Source organism: Aulonocara sp. 'chitande type north' Nkhata Bay, linkage group LG2, assembly GCF_057382095.1.
Source record: "Aulonocara sp. 'chitande type north' Nkhata Bay isolate Kocher_YH1m ecotype deep benthic linkage group LG2, A_spYH_male_GT1.1, whole genome shotgun sequence".
Lineage (NCBI taxonomy): Eukaryota > Metazoa > Chordata > Actinopteri > Cichliformes > Cichlidae > Aulonocara > Aulonocara sp. 'chitande type north' Nkhata Bay.
Window position 1 is genome coordinate 26,693,609 of NC_141345.1, and position 26,544 is coordinate 26,720,152.

Consider the following 26,544-nt stretch of genomic DNA (forward strand, 5'->3'; position numbering starts at 1 on the left):
CAAAATACATTTTTTCTATTATCAAAACTAATCTCACGAAATATAAAATGAATACTTCATTGTCTTTATTTTTATTTTTTTTACTTTTTCCCCTTCCTTTAACACAAGTAAAATGTGGTATGATATTTTCGGTGGCGCTGTTCCGTCCATAAAAGGCCAGCCCATCAACGTAGTCACAATGCTAACTACGTCTGAGCGAATCGGAAAAAAGACCAAACAGCTCCGTGGTGCTGAAAGTGCGAAAACGCACTAGCAAACTTTACAGCGGAAAAAACGGTGCGATAAAATTCAGTTTGAACGTGTTTCGAGTAGAATAGGTCTCAGCGCAAATTAGTATTGCTAGAAACGTCAAATATTCCGAGTGAAATAATATGATTGGATACAAAACCAGGGGTGCTTTTGTAACAATGGAGTCGTCGGAAAGGTACGTGCTGCTCAGTCTTTTCCTGTTTTCGATCCTCAATCCACTGTCGGCCTCAGTGACTCATTATTCGATACCAGAAGAAATGAAAGAAGGATCTGTCGTGGCTAATCTCGCCACCGATCTGACCCTGGATCTTAAAACACTGAATCAGAGGAAGATGCGTCTTGATATCATCGCGAACAAGAAATATCTGGATGTGAACAAAGAGACTGGTGAGCTGTATGTTGTTGAGAAGATCGACAGGGAATACATTTGCAATACCAAGTCCTCTTGCTATCTGAAACTAGAGGTTATACTAGAAAGCCCGTTACGAATATTTAATATCGAAATAGAAATCCTTGACATGAACGACAACGCCCCGCAATTTCGACGAGACGCCATACATTTGGATATATCTGAAGTTACAGCAAGAGGAGAGAGATTTTCTCTGAGTAATGCAGTCGATCCTGATGTTGGATCCAATTCAGTGAAAACATACTATCTGAGTGAAAGTGAATATTTTAATATAGAAGTTCAGACCGGAAGAGATGGATCGAAGTTTGCAGAATTAATTCTAACAAAGACATTAGACCGAGAGCAGCAGCCTGTTCATAATTTGATACTCACAGCTGTAGATGGAGGAACACCCGCTCGTTCTGGCACTGCCAGTGTTATTGTTCATGTTCTGGACACTAATGACAATCCACCTACGTTTGATAAAGACAATCTGAGTGTAAATTTAATGGAAAACTCTCCGATTGGAAGTCTTGTTGTTCATTTAAATGCAACAGACTTAGATGAAGGATCAAATTCTGATATAACATATTCATACAGTTTATATACGTCAGAAAAAACACAGGAGACATTTAATCTGAATCCTGCCACTGGTGAAATTACAGTTAAGGGAGTGCTGAACTATGAAGATTTCAGGATTTATGATATGGAAGTTATAGCTGCTGATAAAGGAGCCACCAGTTTAACAGGACAATGTACCATAAAGATTCTAGTTGAAGACATGAATGATAATCACCCAGAAATATCAATTAAATCATTTCAGAGTCCAGTGACTGAAAACATCGAGTTAGACACAGTGATAGCTGTAGTTAGTGTCAGTGATAAAGATTCAGGTGATAATGGAATAGTTGATCTTCATATTCCAGATAATATGCCTTTCAAACTGAGGGAGTCCTCTGATAACTATTATGAATTAGTAGTGTCGGAGCCATTAGACCGTGAGAAGGTGCCGGAATATGACATCACTTTCACTGTGACAGACAGAGGCTCTCCTCCTTTATCTGACAATGAAACTATGACTTTAGAGCTGCTGGATGTTAATGACAATGTTCCACAGTTCCCCCAGTCATTTTATACTATACGTGTCATGGAGAATAACGCACCTGGGGCCTTGCTCAGCTCACTCACTGCCTTTGACCCCGACCTCCATGAAAACCAGTATCTAGTTTATTTCATAATAGAGAAGGAGATAGCTAACACCTCCATGTCCATGCTGTTCTCCATCAATCCAGAGAACGGTAAACTTTACGCACTCAAAACCTTTGATTATGAGATTGAGAAGGAGTTTCTGTTCCACATCGAGGCCAGAGACTCTGGCTCTCCTCCTCTCAGCAGTAATGTGACCGTCCACGTCATTATTGTGGACCAGAACGACAATGCTCCAGTTATTGTGTCTCCATGGCGTGCACACGGCTCTGTGGTGGAGGAAAAGATCCCCAGATCCACTGATAAAGGATCCCTGATTGCCAAGGTGATAGCGTTAGATACAGACTCTGTGCACAACTCTCGGATCACCTACCAGTTTCTACAGGTGACTGACGCCACCTTGTTCAGTCTGGACCAATACAACGGAGAGATCCGGACTATGAGGATGTTCAGTTACAGAGATCCACGCCACCAGAGACTGGTTGTTGTTGCCAAGGACAATGGAGAGCCTGCTCTCTCTGCTACAGTCACCATCAAGCTGACCACAATGGAGACTGCTGTTAAAGCCTACTCTGACATGACTGAGGAGCCTCTGGAATATGACATCTTCTCAGACATCAACCTGTATTTGGTCATCGGTCTGGGCTCAGTGTCGTTTCTGCTGCTCATCACCATATTGGTCACCATCGTGATCAAGTGTCAGAAACCCAAGCCCAGCAAAGCAGCTCCTCCCTCCAGGAACAGTGTGATCAGTGAGAGGAACTCCACCATCGCAGACTCCACTCTGGTCTCCAACGATGCCTACTGGTACAGTCTGTTTCTAGCAGAGACCAGGAAAGGAAAGCTGGTGGTTAGACAGCCTCTGCCAAAAGGCTCCAGGTACATTGTGTCCAGCATACCGAGAGGGACAGGGCTGACAGACACTAGTGACTCAGCAGCTTCTACTCTACAGGTAGGAATTTAATTCACAGACATGGTATTTTAGCTACATCGCTAATATATGTAAATTAATTACTATAATTTTAATGTTCCTTTTTTCCTCAACGTGATCTGCTAACAATTTTCAGTTAACTAATATAAAATGTCATAAGTTATCATGAGGGTACCACTATTAAATTCACTACTTAGTACATAACCAATAATCCATCATCATAATTCAGCAGGTTTTATTGTGTAAAAGTCTTGTCCTCAAAGGTCAAGTCTGCATTTCAAAGAACAGTCTAAAAACCTGCGCTGTTAGCAGCGAAAATAACTTATATTTAGTAAAAAATGCTGCATCCACGATCCACAAAGTTTAACTTTTTCATGACTTATTCAAGTTTATTGATTTTTATACATATATATTTTTATGTTATTACTGTTAGCATAGTCATTTTTTTTCTTATTTAACAATCAGTTTTAGGTGCGCCGTTATCTTCATGTTGTTAGAGTAACTTAATCTCAACTAACTTCTCTGGCTGTGGCCATTCTTCAGAGCCATTTCCTCCCTGTTCTTGTTTTTGTGGAAATAAAATGTAATATCATGTATTTTCAATATTTTTCCTGTGCATTCTGTATGTGCAATATTGGCAACTCTTGCATTTATGATTAATACAATTGAGTACTTTTTCTATCTCTAATAATTTGTTTTTATTAGTGGTAAAGAGCGACTAGATCACGACGTCATCTAAACAACCATGGTCATGGAGATATGCGTTCAGAATCATTAGATCTATTATGAGAAATTATATAAGGTAATGACAACTCGAAGTGCTACCATATTTGAAAATCGTCTGCAGTATTTCCGTGATATTTCGTTTTATAATGCAGAAATCGTGAGGTCATTAAGGTTCATCGTTTTGACTGGTCAATTGCGTCTGAAATTTGATTGTTGATTGTTTTTTCAGCAATAATCAATTTGAAGTCATTTAATGTACTAAACGAGCATCGTTTATGTTTTGGGACCACCATTAACGGTACCCAGGTCCGTGTGTATTAAAAACAAAAATATATGCAAAAACAAACGAAAATCAAGAATAATTTGAAGACGTGTGGTGTTCATTGCGTTTCAAAGACTCTGACAGAATCTCAGGGGTGGCGCTATTCTATCAGTAAAATGCAAAGCAAAGAACATAAAAGCAGAAAAGCGTGATGGTCTTCGCACGTTTAGAAGCAAGAGGACAGCGTCGTAGTGCTGAAACTCCGCTGCGAAAAGCGCTGGCCAAGATTTAGCTTAAATGTACTTTGGAATTCACACTATGTGCGTTGGGCTCAGAAGAAAGAGGGAAATTTTTTAAATGAATATTGCTGGAAACAAACATTATATATGATGAACTCCCATACAAGACGGCTTTCCAGAACAATGGAGTCTTACGAGAGGTACGTGATCGTCGCTATTATTTTTTCTTTTGCTCGGTGCACATCGGCCTCAGTGACTCATTATTCAATACCAGAAGAAATGAAAGAAGGATCCGTCGTGGCTAATCTCGCCACCGACCTCGGGCTGGATATGAAAACTCTGAATCAGAGGAAGATGCGTCTTGATATCATCGCGAACAAGAAATATTTAGACCTAAACAAAGAGACTGGTGAGCTGTATGTTGTAGAGAAAATCGACAGAGAGCATATTTGCCCTACAAAGTCATTAGCGTCCTGCTATCTAAAATTAGAGGTTATACTAGATAACCCAGTAAGAATATTTAATATAGAAGTAGAAATTCTTGATATAAACGACAACGCCCCACAATTTCGAAGAGACGCCATACATTTGGATATATCTGAAGCGACGTCAAGAGGAGAAAGATTTTCTCTGAGTAATGCAGTCGATCCGGATGTCGGATCCAATTCAGTGAAAACATACTATCTGAGTGAAAGTGAATATTTTAATATAGAAGTTCAGACCGGAAGAGATGGATCAAAGTTTGCGGATTTGATCTTGAAAAAGACTTTAGATCGAGAGAAGAAACCTGTTCACAATTTGATACTCACAGCTATAGATGGAGGAACACCTGCTCGTTCTGGCACTGCAAGTGTTATTGTACGAGTTTTAGATACAAATGATAACACACCCACCTTTGACAAAGACAATATGAACATTAAAATGATGGAAAACTCTCCGATTGGAAGTCTTGTTGTTGATCTTAATGCAACAGACTTAGATGAAGGGTTAAATTCTGATATAACATATTCATACAGTTTATATACGTCAGAAAAAACACAGGAGACATTTAATCTGAATCCTGCCACTGGTGAAATTACAGTTAAGGGAGTGCTGAACTATGAAGATTTCAGGATTTATGATATGGAAGTTATAGCTGCTGATAAAGGAGCCACCAGTTTAACAGGACAATGCACCATAAAGATTCTAGTTGAAGACATGAATGATAATCACCCAGAAATATCAATTAAATCATTTCAGAGTCCAGTGACTGAAAACATCGAGTTAGACACAGTGATAGCTGTAGTTAGTGTCAGTGATAAAGATTCAGGTGATAATGGAATAGTTGATCTTTATATTCCAGATAATATGCCTTTCAAACTGAGGGAGTCCTCTGATAACTATTATGAATTAGTAGTGTCGGAGCCATTAGACCGTGAGAAGGTGCCAGAATATGACATCACTTTCACTGTGACAGACAGAGGCTCTCCTCCTTTATCTGACAATGAAACTATGACGTTAGAGCTGCTGGATGTTAATGACAATGTCCCACAGTTCCCCCAGTCGTTTTATACTATACGTGTCATGGAGAATAACGCACCTGGGGCCTTGCTCAGCTCACTCACTGCCTTTGACCCCGACCTCCATGAAAACCAGTATCTAGTTTATTTCATAATAGAGAAGGAGATAGCTAACACATCCATGTCTATGCTGTTCTCCATCAATCCAGAGAACGGTAATCTTTACGCACTCAAAACCTTTGATTATGAGATTGAGAAGGAGTTTCTGTTCCACATCGAGGCCAGAGACTCTGGCTCTCCTCCTCTCAGCAGTAACGTGACCGTCCACATCATTATCGTGGACCAGAACGACAATGCTCCAGTTATTGTGTCTCCGTGGCGTGCACACGGCTCTGTGGTGGAGGAAAAGATCCCCAGATCCACTGATAAAGGATCCCTGATTGCAAAGGTGATAGCGTTAGATACAGACTCTGTGCACAACTCTCGGATCACCTACCAGTTTCTACAGGTGACTGACGCCACCTTGTTCAGTCTGGACCAATACAACGGAGAGATCCGGACTATGAGGATGTTCAGTTACAGAGATCCACGCCACCAGAGACTTGTTGTTGTTGCCAAGGACAACGGAGAGCCTGCTCTCTCTGCTACAGTCACCATCAAGCTGACCACAATGGAGACTGCTGTTAAAGCCTACTCTGACATGACTGAGGAGCCTCTGGAATATGACATCTTCTCAGACATCAACCTGTATTTGGTCATCGGTCTGGGCTCGGTGTCGTTTCTGCTGCTCATCACCATATTGGTCACCATCGTGATCAAGTGTCAGAAACCCAAGCCCAGCAAAGCAGCTCCTCCCTCCAGGAACAGTGTGATCAGTGAGAGGAACTCCACCATCGCAGACTCCACTCTGGTCTCCAACGATGCCTACTGGTACAGTCTGTTTCTAGCAGAGACCAGGAAAGGAAAGCTGGTGGTTAGACAGCCTCTGCCAAAAGGCTCCAGGTACATTGTGTCCAGCATACCGAGAGGGACAGGACTGACAGACACTAGTGACTCAGCAGCTTCTACTCTACAGGTAGGAAGTTAATGCATAGATATGGTATTTTATTTACACAATAACATATAAATATCAATTATTTTCATTATAATTTTTATTTCCCCCTCGACTTCATTTATTAAAACATTCTAGTAAATCATTCTAAAATCTCAGAAATTATCATGAGGTAGCATTTTCAGATGCATTACAAACATAATATTTTAAATTATTCTCCTAATTTTTCTAAATGTATTATTATTATTATTATTATTATTATTATTATTGTATCAACTCGTGTTCATGCATAACTTAGTTTCAGTGATCACATAAACGTTCAAATCCTTGCTGGAGGCACCAGTGTCGCATCCATAAAGTAGTATACAACGAAGAAATTAATACCTTCAATAAATACGTTTTTTGATTCATGTTTTTTCAATAGGGGTGAATAAGACTTTTTTTTTAAATATACATTTAATTTAATATTTGGTATTGATTGGTGGTAAAAGACACACACACACACACACACACACACACACACACACACACACAGGAGTGACTCACTGCTTTATCTAACGGGTCTCCAACATGAATAATTAGAAAAACATAGAACACAGGAGAATAAGTGGAAAAGCAAATAATCATAAATGAATTATATTTATAAATAATCTGCACATATTCAGTGACATGTCGTTTCCACTGTTACATTTTTGAAGCGATTGGACGTAATAATTTGCACGCATAAACTGTGTATTAACTATGAATGTAATTTTCAAAATTACTAAATTTAAGCCCACTTAAAGGGAATAAACGAATTTAACCCGAGTGATCCCACCTCATTAGTTGTTATACACACACACACACACACACACACACACACACACACACACACACACACATACATATACATATATATATATATATATATATATATATATATATATATATATATATATATATATATATATATATATATATATATATTACGGTCCGCACTGCATACATACATGAAACAATTGTGAGTCGAAAATAATTTTTTGGCATATCATGTTCAACGTAGTTAGGAAGATCTTGTAAAATCAAAGGGGTGGCGCTATTCTATAACTAAAAAGCCGACACACGGACGTCATGTAAGAACAGCGTGGTGGTCTGAGAAAAGAGGTAAAAAGCGGACAGCTCCGTAGTGCTGAAGGTCCCCTCCGTGGGGCGCTGGCATTATTTTGAGAAGGAAAAGGTCGATATTGAAATGCATGTTTGCCTGTGATGAAAGACAGAATATCAAAACTGAATATTGCTGGAATAATATACTTGATGGTTCGAAGAGCAATTAACTCACTTAAAGACGGCTTTCCAGAACAATGGGGTTCCATAAGAGGTATGTGCTGCTTGCTGTTATTTTCTCTTTTGTTCGATACACATCGGCCTCAGCGACTCATTATTCAATACCAGAAGAATTGAAAGAAGGATCCGTCGTGGCTAATCTCGCCACCGATCTCAGCCTGGATGTTAAAACACTGAATCAGAGGAAGATGCGTCTTGATATCATCGCAAACAAGAAATATCTGGATGTGAACAAAGAGACTGGTGAGCTGTATGTTGTTGAAAAGATCGACAGGGAACATATTTGCAATACAAAGTCCTCAATGTCTTGCTATCTAAGATTAGAGGTAATACTAGAAAATCCAGTACGAATATTTAACATGGAAGTTGAAATTCTTGACATGAACGACAACGCCCCGCAATTTCGAAGAGAGACTATACATTTAGACATAACTGAATCAACGCCTACAGGAGAAAGATTCTCCTTGAGCAATGCCGTTGATCCTGATGTGGGCAGTAATTCAGTGAAAACGTACCATTTAAGTGAAAGTGAACAATTTACAATTGAAGTTCAGACCGGAAGAGATGGATCAAAATTTGCGGATTTGATATTAAAACAGACATTAGATCGGGAGCAGCAGGCTGTTCATAATTTGATACTCACAGCTGTAGATGGAGGAACACCTGCTCGTTCTGGCACTGCAAGTGTTATTGTACGAGTTTTAGATACAAATGATAACGCACCCACCTTTGAAAAAGACAATCTGAGTGTTAAAATAATGGAAAACTCTCCGACAGGAAGTATTGTTGTTCATTTAAATGCAACAGATTTAGATGAAGGATCAAATTCTGATATAACATATTCATACAGTTTATATACATCAGAAAAAACACAGGAGACATTTAATCTGAATCCAGCCACTGGTGAAATTACAGTTAAGGGACTGCTGAACTATGAAGATTTCAGGATTTATGATATGGAAGTTATAGCTGCTGATAAAGGAGCCAGCAGTTTAACAGGACAATGCACCATAAAGATTCTAGTTGAAGACATGAATGATAATCACCCAGAAATATCAATTAAATCATTTCAGAGTCCAGTGACTGAAAACATCGAGTTAGACACAGTGATAGCTGTAGTTAGTGTCAATGATAAAGATTCAGGTGATAATGGAATAGTTGATCTTCATATTCCAGATAATATGCCTTTCAAACTGAGGGAGTCCTCTGATAACTATTATGAATTAGTAGTGTCGGAGCCATTAGACCGTGAGAAGGTGTCAGAATATGACATCACTTTCACTGTGACAGACAGAGGCTCTCCTCCTTTATCTGACAATGAAACTATGACTTTAGAGCTGCTGGATGTTAATGACAATGTCCCACAGTTCCCCCAGTCATTTTATACTATACGTGTCATGGAGAATAACGCACCTGGGGCCTTGCTCAGCTCACTTACTGCCTTTGACCCCGACCTCCATGAAAACCAGTATCTAGTTTATTTCATAATAGAGAAGGAGATAGCCAACACCTCAATGTCTATGCTGTTCTCCATCAATCCAGAGAACGGTAATCTTTATGCACTCAAAACCTTTGATTATGAGATTGAGAAGGAGTTTCTGTTCCACATCGAGGCCAGAGACTCTGGATCTCCTCCTCTCAGCAGTAACGTGACCGTCCACATCATTATTGTGGACCAGAATGACAATGCTCCGGTTATTGTGTCTCCGTGGCGTGCACACGGCTCTGTGGTGGAGGAAAAGATCCCCAGATCCACTGATAAAGGCTCCCTGGTTGCCAAGGTGATAGCCTTAGACAATGACTCTGTGCACAACTCTCGGATCACCTACCAGTTTCTACAGGTGACTGACGCCACCTTGTTTAGTCTGGATCAATACAATGGAGAGATCCGGACTATGAGGATGTTCAGTTACAGAGATCCACGCCACCAGAGACTTGTTGTTGTTGCCAAGGACAATGGAGAGCCTGCGCTCTCTGCTACAGTCACCATCAAGCTGACCACAATGGAGACTGCTGTTAAAGCCTACTCTGACATGACTGAGGAGCCTCTGGAATATGACATCTTCTCAGACATCAACCTGTATTTGGTCATCGGTCTGGGCTCGGTGTCATTTCTGCTGCTCATCACTATATTGGTCACCATCGTGATCAAGTGTCAGAAACCCAAGCCCAGCAAAGCAGCTCCTCCCTCCAGGAACAGTGTGATCAGTGAGAGGAACTCCACCATCGCAGACTCCACTCTGGTCTCCAACGATGCCTACTGGTACAGTCTGTTTCTAGCAGAGACCAGGAAAGGAAAGCTGGTGGTTAGACAGCCTCTGCCAAAGGGCTCCAGGTACATTGTGTCCAGCATACCGAGAGGGACAGGACTGACAGACACTAGTGACTCAGCAGCTTCTACTCTGCAGGTGAGGCACTTTTTTGAGTCACCCTGATTGGGTATAATATCATTCAGAAAATGTTCATTTTATAACCCAGTACTGGATTAAATAGCTTTATTCCCAAGCATTAATTTAGAAATGGTCCCTTTGTTTGAGATGCAAATTTTATTAAATGTCATCCTTATTATTCACACTCATGGTCTTTTATATGCAGCACAGTTCAGTGATGTCCTATCCTAAAATCTTTATTCGACATTTAGTTCAATGTAGTTATCTAAAGCAAACTGATGAAACATACTATTTTAGGTGAAACAAACGTTTTCCCCTTTTGCAGTTTATATAAAATATTTTGGAAATAAAAAGAGACGTTTTACAGAAAATGATATGAATATACTTATTCTATGTCGTGCAGCGACCCATTCAAGTGAAAATAAAAAAAGTAAAATACTCCCATGAAAACGCATCTTCCACATCAGCCGTGTAAATCATTACGAATAAACTTCCTAAGCATTTCTTAGTGTTTAAGTTTAATCTTGGGGCAAATTAGTAAATTATTTTTGCATTAAAAAATATTGTGTGATGGCCATTTTATTTCAGGCAGAGGCGCTGTTTCCCAATCTAACTTACGGGACAATAGTGACATCTCGATCGCCACCCCAGTAAAATTTTAAATAAGAGGAAGAGAACGGAAAACGAGCAGCTCCTGGTGAATTTGGATTTCAAGGATTTCCAGACACTGTACTTGCATTTTCGGGGGAGATTTAACTGACGCCTACCTCTTCTTTAAAGCCCACTTGTTTTAAATTGCTTAAGAAAAGAAAGGTCGTAGTAAGAATGAAGGGATTTGTCTGCTTTGGACACTGGAGAAGGTATGTGCTGATATTCATTCTCCTCGCTTCCAATATAAAGTGCACTGCAGCTGTGACACACTACTCTGTTCCCGAGGAACTGGAAGAAGGCTCTGTTGTAGCAAATCTAGCCGGGGATTTGGGAATAGATGTGAAGACACTGGTCGAACGGAAAATGCGTCTAGAGATCATTGCAAATAGAAAATATCTGGACGTGAACAAAGAAACAGGGGAGCTGTACATTGTTGAACGAATTGACAGAGAATCTCTCTGTCCCGCTAAGACGTCATGTTATCTGAAAATGGAGGCAATAATCGAAAATCCCAAAAGAATTTTTTACATAGAATTGGAGATAATGGACATAAACGATAACGCGCCCCACTTCAGAAGAGACACCATAGATTTAGACATTTCAGAAGGGACAGAGGCTGGAGAGCGTTTTTCAGTGAGCAACGCAGTTGATCCAGATGTTGGATCGAACTCCGTAAAAGCCTACCACTTGAGTGAGAGTGATTATTTCACTATCGAAATTCAAACAGGAAGAGATGGATCAAAATTTGCTGATTTGATCCTTACAAAAAAACTAAATCGAGAAGAACGCGCTGCTCATAATTTAATTCTTACGGCCGTAGATGGCGGTATACCGCCTAGTTCAGGAACTGCTACTGTTTTTGTTCACGTTTTAGATACAAATGACAACGCCCCTAAATTTGAAGAAGACAGTTATCAGGTTAGTGTACTGGAGAATTCTCCAGTTGGAAGTATTGTTATTCATCTTAATGCGACAGATTTAGATGAAGGCTTAAATTCAGAAATAGTATATTCATATAGTCTGTATACATCGGAAAAAACACAGGAAACCTTTAATCTAAACCCTACGACAGGTGAGATCACTGTAAAGGGGGTGTTAAATTATGAAGATTTCAGGATTTATGATATGGAAGTTATAGCAACCGATAAAGGGGTTGGTGCATTATCAGGCCAATGTAAAATTAAGATTATTGTAGAAGACATGAATGATAATCATCCACAAATTTCTATCAAGTCTTTTCAAACTCCAGTCACTGAAAACATTGAATTGGACACAGTGATAGCTGTAGTTAGTGTCAGTGATAAAGATTCAGGTGATAATGGAATAGTTGATCTTCATATTCCAGATAATATGCCATTCAAACTAAGGGAGTCCTCTGATAACTATTATGAATTAGTAGTGTCGGAGCCTTTAGACCGTGAGAAGGTGTCAGAATATGACATCACTTTCACTGTGACAGACAGAGGCTCTCCTGCTTTATCTGACAATGAAACTATGACTTTAGAGCTGCTGGATGTTAATGACAATGTCCCACAGTTCCCGCAGTCGTTTTATACTATACGTGTCATGGAGAATAACGCACCTGGGGCCTTGCTCAGCTCACTCACTGCCTTTGACCCCGACCTCCATGAAAACCAGTATCTAGTTTATTTCATAATAGAGAAGGAGATAGCCAACACATCCATGTCTATGCTGTTCTCCATCAATCCAGAGAACGGTAATCTTTATGCACTCAAAACCTTTGATTATGAGATTGAGAAGGAGTTTCTGTTCCACATCGAGGCCAGAGACTCTGGATCTCCTCCTCTCAGCAGTAACGTGACCGTCCACATCATTATCGTGGACCAGAATGACAATGCTCCTGTTATTGTGTCACCGTGGCGTGCACACGGCTCTGTGGTAGAGGAAAAGATCCCCAGATCCACTGATAAAGGATCCCTGATTGCCAAGGTGATAGCGTTAGATACAGACTCTGTGCACAACTCTCGGATCACCTACCAGTTTCTACAGGTGACTGACGCCACCTTGTTTAGTCTGGACCAATACAATGGAGAGATCCGGACTATGAGGATGTTCAGTTACAGAGATCCACGCCACCAGAGACTTGTTGTTGTAGCCAAGGACAATGGAGAGCCTGCTCTCTCTGCTACAGTCACCATCAAGCTGACCACAATGGAGACTGCTGTAAAAGCCTACTCTGACATGACTGAGGAGCCTCTGGAATATGACATCTTCTCAGACATCAACCTGTATTTGGTCATCGGTCTGGGCTCGGTGTCATTTCTGCTGCTCATCACTATATTGGTCACCATCGTGATCAAGTGTCAGAAACCCAAGCCCAGCAAAGCAGCTCCTCCCTCCAGGAACAGTGTGATCAGTGAGAGGAACTCCACCATCGCAGACTCCACTCTGGTCTCCAACGATGCCTACTGGTACAGTCTGTTTCTAGCAGAGACCAGGAAAGGAAAGCTGGTGGTTAGACAGCCTCTGCCAAAGGGCTCCAGGTACATTGTGTCCAGCATACCGAGAGGGACAGGACTGACAGACACTAGTGACTCAGCAGCTTCTACTCTACAGGTATGGAGAAGCAACGAGTGAAATTTTTACACTTACCAGTTCTATGGTTTTACTGCTGTTTCTCTGCTTAATCAACACCGTTAACACTGTGTATCCATTATTTTTTAAAACCACTCAACCAAATACCAATAAGAAAACAAATTATGTGTTTATTAATCAAATTAATTATCTTGCTGTGCTTTTGTTGGCATCTAGTAACTGCAGTTGAATGCTACAAACGATCTATATTTTAGGTAAATTAGGAGGACAGCTGTAGGAGCAACGACACTAATAACTATAACAACTACATTTGTAAAGCATATCAGCGTTATACTTTCGAAGTCGGTTAATTCAAGTGAGAGATAACACAACGCGTCGCTCTTTACCACAAAAAAAAAATCAGGTCCACGTGACGTCACCATCCAGATAACTGAGGAAAGTAACAGAACCTCCATTTTTACATGGTTCTTTCTTCTAGCAGCCCGAGGTCATAGTATATAACCTCTTTGTTGATATTCATAGAGGTGTGCTTTCTTGGAACCGAGACATCGATTTTGCCCATCCAGAGGCGTTTTATTTGTGAACGAGACGAACTAATAATCATGGATTTTAAATTATGTCATCGCTCTGGGGTGAGGTACGTGTCGATGCTCATTTTTTTCTGTGTGGCCGTCTCCGTTATATCTGCTGTTACACACTACTCAATCCCCGAAGAGATGGAACAAGGTTCCGTGGTCGCTAATCTAGCATTGGATTTGGGTCTGGACGCAAAATCACTGGGTAGACGCAACATGAGACTGGATGTCATCGCCAATAAGCGATATCTTGAAATCAATAAAGACACAGGAGAGTTATTTGTTTCTGAAAAGATTGACCGCGAATACATATGTAACAGCAAGAATCCATCGTGTTTTCTTAAAATGGATGTGACGATCGAAAATCCAATTCGTCTGTTCAACATTGAGGTTGAAATAATGGACATCAATGACAATGCGCCTTTTTTTCGTAGAGACACGATGCATTTAGATATATCCGAATCGACCTCGCCAGGGGAGCGCTTTTCCCTACCTAATGCTGTGGATCCCGATTTTGGTTCAAATTCAGTAAAAAATTACCATCTTAGTAAAAATCAACACTTTGCGCTTGAAATTCAGACCGGGAGAGATGGTTCAAAGTTTGCAGACCTGATTGTGAAAACATCTTTAGACAGGGAGAAGCAGGCTGTTCATAATCTAATACTCACTGCTGTGGACGGTGGAGTCCCCACCCGCACAGGTACAGCCAGCATCATTGTTCGAGTGCTTGATGTCAACGACAACGCCCCTTCTTTTGAAAAAGAAAAATATGTCGTAGATGTGATGGAAAACTCTCCAGTTGGCAGTCTAGTAATTAAACTTAATGCCACTGATTTAGATGAAGGATCCAATTCTGAGATTGTTTATTCATACAGTTTGTATACATCAGAAAGGACCCAAAATATGTTTAACCTCAATCCAGAAAATGGTGAGATCAGAGTCAAAGAGATGATAAATTATGAAGATTTAAAACTTTATGAAATGGAAATTATAGCCAGTGATAAGGGACCTAACTCAGTATCTGGACAGTGTAAACTTACAATACAGGTGACAGATATGAATGATAATCACCCAGAAATATCAATTAAATCATTTCAGAGTCCAATAAAAGAAGACACACCCACAGACACAGTGATAGCTGTAGTTAGTGTCAGTGATAAAGATTCAGGTGATAATGGAATAGTTGATCTTCATATTCCAGATAATATGCCTTTCAAACTGAGGGAGTCCTCTGATAACTATTATGAATTAGTAGTGTCGGAGCCATTAGACCGTGAGAAGGTGCCAGAATATGACATCACTTTCACTGTGACAGACAGAGGCTCTCCTCCTTTATCTGACAATGAAACTATGACTTTAGAGCTGCTGGATGTTAATGACAATGTTCCACAGTTCCCCCAGTCATTTTATACTATACGTGTCATGGAGAATAATGCACCTGGGGCCTTGCTCAGCTCACTCACTGCCTTTGACCCCGACCTCCATGAAAACCAGTATCTAGTTTATTTCATAATAGAGAAGGAGATATCCAACACTTCCATGTCCATGCTGTTCTCCATCAATCCAGAGAACGGTAATCTTTACGCACTCAAAACCTTTGATTATGAGATTGAGAAGGAGTTTCTGTTCCACATCGAGGCCAGAGACTCTGGCTCTCCTCCTCTCAGCAGTAACGTGACAGTACACATCATTATTGTGGACCAGAACGACAATGCTCCTGTTATTGTGTCACCGTGGCGTGCACACGGCTCTGTGGTGGAGGAAAAGATCCCCAGATCCACTGATAAAGGATCCCTGATTGCCAAGGTGATAGCCTTAGATACAGACTCTGTGCACAACTCTCGGATCACCTACCAGTTTCTACAGGTGACTGACGCCACCTTGTTCAGTCTGGACCAATACAATGGAGAGATCCGGACTATGAGGATGTTCAGTTACAGAGATCCACGCCACCAGAGACTTGTTGTTGTTGCCAAGGACAATGGAGAGCCTGCTCTCTCTGCTACAGTCACCATCAGCCTGACCACAATGGAGACTGCTGTTAAAGCCTACTCTGACATGACTGAGGAGCCTCTGGAATATGACATCTTCTCAGACATCAACCTGTATTTGGTCATCGGTCTGGGCTCGGTGTCGTTTCTGCTGCTCATCACCATATTGGTCACCATCGTGATCAAGTGTCAGAAACCCAAGCCCAGCAAAGCAGCTCCTCCCTCCAGGAACAGTGTGATCAGTGAGAGGAACTCCACCATCGCAGACTCCACTCTGGTCTCCAACGATGCCTACTGGTACAGTCTGTTTCTAGCAGAGACCAGGAAAGGAAAGCTGGTGGTTAGACAACCTCTGCCAAAGGGCTCCAGGTACATTGTGTCCAGCATACCGAGAGGGACAGGACTGACAGACACTAGTGACTCAGCAGCTTCTACTCTGCAGGTATGATAAAAAAAAGTCACTTAAAGACACCTTCAGCACATATATATATAAATCTTTTGTTGCACTTTTATGAAATATAGGCATAAAGGAACATGTTGAACAGAAAATTTCAGAATTTTTTTTCTTTTTCTAAAACTTTGAAATGTTAAAACCCCAGTTATGTCTCCCTTTTAGCACCCAAAGATGCATCTATTGTGTATAGAAAAACTTCCAAAACTTACAGCTTCAAATTTTAGAAATTTGCACTGAGACATACTGTCTTCATTCTGATTCTGGTCAAAGCTGTCATTTAGATATACGTTGAGCATTATCAAATTTATTTTTATTAAGAGTTGATATTTATAACCTTCACATTTTTTGGATAATACTTAAATATGGATGGATAATAATAATTTCTCGAAATTTAACTAAATGAATTCCAGAGGCCCATCACTTACACCAGAAAGTCATATTAAATTGTTTGGATTGCATTTTTCAGAAGTCGCTGATTGAAAGCCTAATGCAGAGTCATTTGTTGTGTCTTTATGTTTTACATGATGCAATTTAGCCTATGTTTAAATAAAATTATATATCATTATAAGAAACACGAAGAATAAAAACTACAATGAGAAAACAGAATAAACAGGAAGTATATTTGGAGTATGAAATTCAAATCTTAAAGCAGGCAAAAATATAATTGAAGTATTTCATAACATTATTGTTTTTTGTTTTTAATAAAAAATAAAGTTCTAGTTTGTTACGACTCGGAAAAATTCTCTAAATACTGTTGATGGCGCTGCTCTTCAGTAAAACCTAATCTCATGTGACGTCATAATTCTCACGATACTTCATTGTAGGCGTTGTATACGGCATATTTACACCAGGCTCGGAAGACAGCGGCATAAAGATATTTTCTCCAGAAATTACCGTATTGCCTTTCGTCAGAGATTTGAGGATTGCTTCACCTTGTCTGAACATAGAAGAAATTAAAAGATTTTAAATACGCATTCTTTTCCTCAATGGCTCACCGTAATCTCAAGTGTTCCCGAAGATGGTATGTCTCAGTATTTCTTTTTCTTTTTCCCATCATGAATCCGGTATCGACAGTCACCCATTATTCGGTTCCCGAAGAAATGGACGAAGGTTCTCTTGTTGCGAATTTAGCAACAGATTTGGGATTAGATACAAGAAGTCTGAGTAATAGAAGAATCCGCGTTGACGTTGTAGGCAATAAAAAATATCTTGACATCAAAAAAGACACAGGAGAGCTCTTTATTCTGGAAAGGATAGACAGAGAGTTTTTATGTCCTCTAAAGACCGCCACGTCTTGCTTTCTTAAATTAGACGCTTCCGTTGAGAATCCAGTGCGAATGTTTAACATTGAAGTGGAAATCGTGGACATTAATGACAACGCTCCACATTTTCGGAGGGGGACGATGCATTTGGACATTTCTGAATCGAGTCCGGTGGGGGAGAGATTCTCACTGAACAATGCTGCAGACCCAGATGTTGGAACAAATTCTGTGAAAAATTACCATCTGAGCTCAAGTGAACATTTCTCAGTTGAAATTCAGACCGGGAGAGACGGGACAAAGTTTGCAGACTTAATTTTAAAAAAACCTTTAGACAGGGAGAAGCAGGCTGTTCATAATCTAATACTTACTGCTGTGGACGGTGGAGTTCCAGCCCGCACAGGTACAGCCAGCATCATTGTTCGCGTGCTTGATGTCAACGACAACGCCCCTTCTTTTGAAAAAGCAAAATATGTCGTAGATGTGATGGAAAACTCTCCAATTGGCAGTCTAGTAATTAAACTTAATGCCACTGATTTAGATGAAGGATCCAATTCTGAGATTGTTTATTCATACAGTTTGTATACATCAGAAAGGACCCAAAAGATGTTTAACCTCAATCCAGAAAATGGTGAGATCAGAGTCAAAGAGATGATAAATTATGAAGATTTAAAACTTTATGAAATGGAAATTATAGCCAGTGATAAGGGACCTAACTCAGTATCTGGACAGTGTAAACTTACAATACAGGTGACAGATATGAATGATAATCACCCAGAAATATCAATTAAATCATTTCAAAGCCCAATAAAAGAAGACACACCCACAGACACAGTGATAGCTGTGGTTAGTGTCAGTGATAAAGATTCAGGTGATAATGGAATAGTTGATCTTCGTATTCCAGATAATATGCCTTTCAAACTGAGGGAGTCCTCTGATAACTATTTTGAATTAGTAGTGTCGGAGCCATTAGACCGTGAGAAGGTGCCGGAATATGACATCACTTTCACTGTGACAGACAGAGGCTCTCCTCCTTTATCTGACAATGAAACTATGACTTTAGAGCTGCTGGATGTTAATGACAATGTCCCACAGTTCCCCCAGTCATTTTATACTATACGTGTCATGGAGAATAACGCACCTGGGGCCTTGCTCAGCTCACTCACTGCCTTTGACCCCGACCTCCATGAAAACCAGTATCTAGTTTATTTCATAATAGAGAAGGAGATAGCCAACACCTCCATGTCTATGCTGTTCTCCATCAATCCAGAGAACGGTAATCTTTACGCACTCAAAACCTTTGATTATGAGATTGAGAAGGAGTTTCTGTTCCACATCGAGGCCAGAGACTCTGGCTCTCCTCCTCTCAGCAGTAACGTGACCGTCCACATCATTATTGTGGACCAGAACGACAATGCTCCTGTTATTGTGTCTCCGTGGCGTGCACACGGCTCTGTGGTGGAGGAAAAGATCCCCAGATCCACTGATAAAGGATCCCTGATTGCAAAGGTGATAGCGTTAGATACAGACTCTGTGCACAACTCTCGGATCACCTACCAGTTTCTACAGGTGACTGACGCCACCTTGTTTAGTCTGGACCAATACAATGGAGAGATCCGGACTATGAGGATGTTCAGTTACAGAGATCCACGCCACCAGAGACTTGTTGTTGTAGCCAAGGACAATGGAGAGCCTGCTCTCTCTGCTACAGTCACCATCAAGCTGACCACAATGGAGACTGCTGTTAAAGCCTACTCTGACATGACTGAGGAGCCTCTGGAATATGACATCTTCTCAGACATCAACCTGTATTTGGTCATCGGTCTGGGCTCGGTGTCATTTCTGCTGCTCATCACCATATTGGTCACCATCGTGATCAAGTGTCAGAAACCCAAGCCCAGCAAAGCAGCTCCTCCCTCCAGGAACAGTGTGATCAGTGAGAGGAACTCCACCATCGCAGACTCCACTCTGGTCTCCAACGATGCCTACTGGTACAGTCTGTTTCTAGCAGAGACCAGGAAAGGAAAGCTGGTGGTTAGACAGCCTCTGCCAAAGGGCTCCAGGTACATTGTGTCCAGCATACCAAGAGGGACAGGACTGACAGACACTAGTGACTCAGCAGCTTCTACTCTACAGGTATGGGAAATGTTTACATTCAGCATTTATTTATACTTTTGTACTCTGTCAATGTCCACCCCTCCACTTACAAGTGATCAGTGTTGGACTGAATCATTAATTCAGCTTTGGAATTTGAATCCATCCCAGTCCAGTCAGTTTACTTACATCTACTGACCTCTATTTGTTTTTTAATTGCTATATTTGGTATTTGGGTTAATAAGCAAATCAGAGTTTCTCTCCATCATCATTAGTGTGGTCAAAGGAATAACTTTGTTAATCTGACTAGATATCTACTAAAGGATTATTTGTTGGGAAGAATGAAAAATAACTTATTGTTCAACTGTACATTTTGTGCGTACAGTTCTTTTTTTTAAAGAATTACACCCAAAACATGTAACAAAGGAAGATGAGAGAGTAACAGTATACAAAAGTTGTCTAAAAAGAAAAATTAGACATGTTTTGAGGAAATTAAATGTGTCATAAATATGATATTTACATTTTGTTTAAATATTTGAAATATTCTGACTATATAGCAACACACCTAATGGTGAAACCTGTCCACTGTGATTTTTGGGAGGAAACTTCTACACAGTATAAATGCAGAACCACAGAGACTTACAAATGAGCCTATGTGAGAACTTAGTTTTTAAGTAGCCTGTGCCAATAGAGGCAAGGTCCAAAACTCAGTAGAAACACTGCAAATAGAGTGAATAAAACCACAGACAGTAACATGACCCCCCCCCCCCCCCCCGAAAAAAAGAAAAGATAAGAAAATACTACATAGTCAGTTCAAGCGTTCAAATAAATATGTTAATAATCGAGCATGCACAAACATTTAAGAACGAAAACCTTTATATATACACGCACTGAAACTGTACATAAACAGACATGCTTGGTGTGTTTGTTTAGTTTTGTTGACTGGTCTGATCACTAACTGGCACTTACTTTTCTGTATTTGGCTGAAATTCTTCTTCTTATTATTATTATTATCTTAACTCTTTCCATTGTCTCTTTGAGATCACACTATATCGAGTAGCTTGCCTAACTTTTATGTGTAAAGTAGCAGGCAGGCATTGTGTACCTTGCCAATAGCGAGAGCAAACAGTCTTTAGGTGAGTGTGACAAAGACCCGGGTGATGCATACAGTTTATTAAATCGCAATAAAGCTTTATACCACAAAACATGTAATATAATTTTAGCGCCGTTTCAAAAATAGATGTGTCTTGCAATTAAACCGGCCTTTATATCATTCCTTAGGCATTGAAAACAGACAGAAAGGACGGGAAAATCGGTAGCACATCATAACAGAGTAACTGCCATTCGCAATGAGCAGTGATAAATTTGATGTCATTACTTGTCCAGTACTGTTTCATGCATCAGCACAGGAAACCTCGCACTCCGACAGGCAAACGGGATACTGTGTTACAAACTCGCTGTTTTCCTCATGATAATTGCGTAATAAAGAAAAAAAGTGCATGAAGAAATGGAAAGATGCCGAAAACTGGGAAGTACTTCGTGTGCATTCACTAATTCACGTCCCAGTTCGCATCAGCAACTTCTTAAACGGGAATTGAGACGCCCTGATTCTGTTGTTATTTAATGAAAACAACTGTATTTTATTTTTATGTTGTTTTTTTTTATTGAAAAAGTTGCGCAATTGTTTCCGTCGCTGTTTTGCAGAAAAACACACCCATTAGTGAGGTCATCGATTTCACGTAAATTTATTGGAGGAAGGAGAATAGGTGGTCCCATTTAAAATGTACGTCATTCGTGAGGAAGAAACATTTTCTCTGATGATGTCCGTTTCGTGTGTTTAGTCAACAAGAGGACGATTTACCTGCGTTTCCGCACATTTCAAGGTGTTTCAGAGTTACGGAAGCTTCACGATGATGCACCATCTCAAACAGTCATGCGGGACAGGGTACGTTTCCCTGATTTTCTTTCTTTCTGCTATCGTGAATACTGCGTCTTCAATCACCCATTATTCTATTCCTGAAGAAATGGAGGAAGGTTCTGTTGTTGCAAATTTAGCAACCGACCTGAGGTTAGATGTGAAGACGCTGAATGAAAGAAAAATGCGCGTGGATGTAGTAGCTAACAAAAAATACCTCGACATTAACAAGGTAACGGGGGAGCTGTTCATTTTAGAAAGGATTGACCGTGAGTTTTTGTGTCCATTGAAGACAACGTCATACTGCGTTCTTAAATTAGACGCTACTATCGAGAATCCTGTGCGGATGTTTAATATTGAGGTGGAAATAACGGACATTAATGACAACGCTCCACATTTTCGGAGGGGGACGATGCATTTGGACATTTCTGAATCGAGTCCGGTGGGGGAGAGATTCTCACTGAATAATGCTGCAGACCCAGATGTTGGAACAAATTCTGTGAAAAATTACCATCTGAGCTCAAGTGAACATTTCTCAGTTGAAATTCAGACCGGGAGAGACGGGACAAAGTTTGCAGACTTGATTTTAAAAAAACCTTTAGACAGGGAGAAGCAGGCTGTTCATAATCTAATACTTACTGCTGTGGACGGTGGAGTCCCCACCCGCACAGGTACAGCCAGCATCATTGTTCGCGTGCTTGATGTCAACGACAACGCCCCTTCTTTTGAAAAAGCAAAATATGTCGTAGATGTGATGGAAAACTCTCCAATTGGCAGTCTAGTAATTAAACTGAATGCCACTGATTTAGATGAAGGATCCAATTCTGAGATTGTTTATTCATACAGTTTGTATACATCAGAAAGGACCCAAAAGATGTTTAACCTCAATCCAGAAAATGGTGAGATCAGAGTCAAAGAGATGATAAATTATGAAGATTTAAAACTTTATGAAATGGAAATTATAGCCAGTGATAAGGGCCCTAACTCAGTATCTGGACAGTGTAAACTTACAATACAGGTGACAGATATGAATGATAATCACCCAGAAATATCAATTAAATCATTTCAAAGCCCAATAAAAGAAGACACACCCACAGACACAGTGATAGCTGTAGTTAGTGTCAGTGATAAAGATTCAGGTGATAATGGAATAGTTGATCTTCATATTCCAGATAATATGCCTTTCAAACTGAGGGAGTCCTCTGATAACTATTATGAATTAGTAGTGTCGGAGCCATTAGACCGTGAGAAGGTGCCAGAATATGACATCACTTTCACTGTGACAGACAGAGGCTCTCCTCCTTTATCTGACAATGAAACTATGACTTTAGAGCTGCTGGATGTTAATGACAATGTCCCACAGTTCCCCCAGTCATTTTATACTATACGTGTCATGGAGAATAACGCACCTGGGGCCTTGCTCAGCTCACTCACTGCCTTTGACCCCGACCTCCATGAAAACCAGTATCTAGTTTATTTCATAATAGAGAAGGAGATAGCCAACACCTCCATGTCCATGCTGTTCTCCATCAATCCAGAGAACGGTAATCTTTACGCACTCAAAACCTTTGATTATGAGATTGAGAAGGAGTTTCTGTTCCACATCGAGGCCAGAGACTCTGGCTCTCCTCCTCTCAGCAGTAACGTGACCGTCCACATCATTATTGTGGACCAGAACGACAATGCTCCAGTTATTGTGTCTCCGTGGCGTGCACACGGCTCTGTGGTGGAGGAAAAGATCCCCAGATCCACTGATAAAGGATCCCTGATTGCCAAGGTGATAGCGTTAGATACAGACTCTGTGCACAACTCTCGGATCACCTACCAGTTTCTACAGGTGACTGACGTCACCTTGTTCAGTCTGGACCAATACAATGGAGAGATCCGGACTATGAGGATGTTCAGTTACAGAGATCCACGCCACCAGAGACTTGTTGTTGTTGCCAAGGACAATGGAGAGCCTGCTCTCTCTGCTACAGTCACCATCAAGCTGACCACAATGGAGACTGCTGTTAAAGCCTACTCTGACATGACTGAGGAGCCTCTGGAATATGACATCTTCTCAGACATCAACCTGTATTTGGTCATCGGTCTGGGCTCGGTGTCATTTCTGCTGCTCATCACCATATTGGTCACCATCGTGATCAAGTGTCAGAAACCCAAGCCCAGCAAAGCAGCTCCTCCCTCCAGGAACAGTGTGATCAGTGAGAGGAACTCCACCATCGCAGACTCCACTCTGGTCTCCAACGATGCCTACTGGTACAGTCTGTTTCTAGCAGAGACCAGGAAAGGAAAGCTGGTGGTTAGACAACCTCTGCCAAAGGGCTCCAGGTACATTGTGTCCAGCATACCGAGAGGGACAGGGCTGACAGACACTAGTGACTCAGCAGCTTCTACTCTGCAGGTATAGGTCCTCAATGTTTTTTGTATTTTTTAAAAAACTCTTTTTAAAAAAGGATACCTACTACTTATTACAATTTCTTGTTTAACAAACTCCAAAGTGAAAAAAAAAATGTAAACCTTTAATCGCTGGTACACACTTGCAATATCTGCAATGGAAATGTTTTTCTCTTTGCATGAGAGACATTACAACCTTTAGAAAATGAGTACAGATTAAAAAATGCCAACAATAATGTTTCACATGTGTGAAACCCAAATATGTTTTTGCTCTGGTGTCAATGTGTTTAGTTTTATGTTAACTGGCACATGAGCAAAGGTACACGAGTCAAATAAGATTTATTTTAAAACAAACAGGAGAAATGCATTTTGAGATCAGATAGGAGTGTGACTTTCTTTGCAGGTTTTCAAAGAGTTATATCGTCCTTACTATTTTGTTTTGTTTGTTTGTTTTTTGCTGTTGATGACATGACCTTTCAACATGAAGAAGATACAGAATATGAGATTGCTGGTCATCAGAACAACTTCAAACTTAAGTCTGCACTATGTTTGCAGGAAACTATGACATTAGGGTAGGCAGTTCATCTCCAGTAGTTGAGATGAACAGGTTTTGAGAGAAGAAACAGAAATTTCTTAATTTATTGGTTAGAATAAACAACTTAAATATGATACAATTTTGCCATTATTCTATGTCATATCTGTCTGTCTTTCTTTCTTGGTAAGTATGGTACTCTAAATGTAAAACTGTGTTGTGACCTACTTCTGTAGCACACGTAACAGTATTCCCTTCTAAGGTTCACACTAACCACGCTTATTCTGTGCTATTTATAAGTCATAACATTCAGTTTATAGTGCCAACTCTGTGATCACTGGATTCATACACACATACACAAAGAATCCTTCTGTGCTTGTATTGACCTGACCACTGAATTGCTTTTTTTTTCTCCCCACTCTAAAGTACCCTAAATGAAGGAAGTCCGCTCTGCAGTTGGAGGTATGCAGAAGTCTCACTCCCCCACCCTGGATAACTTTTCTATTAATTATTACAGAACTATTGTTTCAATTGTTTTTCTGTTTGTTTTGTTCTCGGTGGATGTTAGTATTATTCAGTGTCTTGTATTTCATTTTCTTTGAGGAGGAGATGTTTTTTTTTTTTTGTTTTTTTTTAGATCACTTGACTTACTTAACATTACATGCATTTTGCCACTTTTGTGTCAGCTTTAATGCTTACAGTCTCATCCATTAGGCCTAATGAAAGCTTCTTATACAGTCTAACCAGCACAGTGATTAACAGCATGCTAATATATTTGAGTACTATGTTTTCTCCCTTAATACTTTTATATTATTTTGGTGCATAAAACATTACTATCATGACCTTTATTGACCTCAGACAATAAAAAAAGATTAAACAAAAATAATCGTAATGGCTTACAGTCTTGCTTACATTTCAGCGAATACAGTCATCCAAATTAAGTAGTATTAAATTAGTATTCCTGTCATAGTCATTGCTTTTGGTGAACAAAGTGACAATCATGTTGAGAAACTAAACAAAACAAAAGAAACCGAAGCAAAGCAAAACAAAACAAACAAACAAAAAAACCCTTCACTTCAGTCAACACTGTTGTCATTTGCTGGCTTAGGTTCTGGCCTTTGCTGTTACAGGTTTTCTCAGTTGCTTTGGTAGATTTCTCAAAACATTTTCAACACTCTCTGCATTGAAGATTAATTACCAAGAGCAGCACATGCATGCAGCAAACAAACAAACAAAAAACAAACAAACCCTACCGTGAAGAGGCTGTAACTCACTCAAAACTGAAAATTAACTTCACGAGCTAGCAAAAATACCTCTGATATCAACATGAAAAGTGTGAACCAGGGATATTTTGACCGAAGACAGTGATTGTTATTTCGAATTTCCTCACTTCTAGTCTTTTCCTCCAATTCTTTTCACTTTGTATCAAAGTGAAAATTCTGTGTTTGTAATGAACCACTTACATTTCCATGTAGTGTGAGGGTTTTTCCTATGCTTCTCTATGTTTTTCCTGCAATTGTCACAATATAAACTATACTAAATGGGGGGAAAAAACAAAAAAACCTCTGGCCCCAGGTTTTCATACTTCACATATTTTTCTGACAGCTCAGCTCCGTTTTTTTTTAAATTTTAAGTTTAAGGTTTCATACTTGTAACATATACTATAATAGAGTTTAAGATTAAAAACTATTCCATGGAGAAAGAATAATTTATATTGATGACAAAGACAAATACAACCCATGAGCATTCAAATTGTCTAGACCTGCTGAAAGATTTACAAATTTAAAGAATAATGAAAAATTTTCCTTATGCTGTGGATGAGCAACACAGTGCTGTGAATGATTCTGTATATTGTT

General features: G+C 40.0%; 1 protein-coding gene and 2 pseudogenes across 10 annotated transcripts in view; all 3 read left to right on the forward strand.

The window, feature by feature from the left end:
* LOC147338007 (protocadherin alpha-C2-like) overlaps positions 1-26,544 on the forward strand; it is a 35,974-nt gene that overhangs the window by 6,515 nt on the left and 2,915 nt on the right. Inside the window, exons 1-2 of one of the 10 annotated variants that reach the window (XM_086314085.1) lie at positions 85-2,795; positions 25,115-25,150. In XM_086314085.1, coding sequence (XP_086170211.1) covers positions 372-2,795; positions 25,115-25,126 — 2,436 coding nt within the window. In that variant the 5' untranslated portion in view covers positions 85-371 and the 3' untranslated portion in view covers positions 25,127-25,150. The other 9 variants (XM_086314118.1, XM_086314108.1, XM_086314100.1 and 6 more) reach the window with 9 other exon arrangements.
* Positions 2,814-7,383, forward strand: LOC147338009 (protocadherin alpha-C2 pseudogene; annotated as a pseudogene).
* LOC147338010 (protocadherin alpha-C2 pseudogene) lies at positions 7,540-10,322 on the forward strand (annotated as a pseudogene).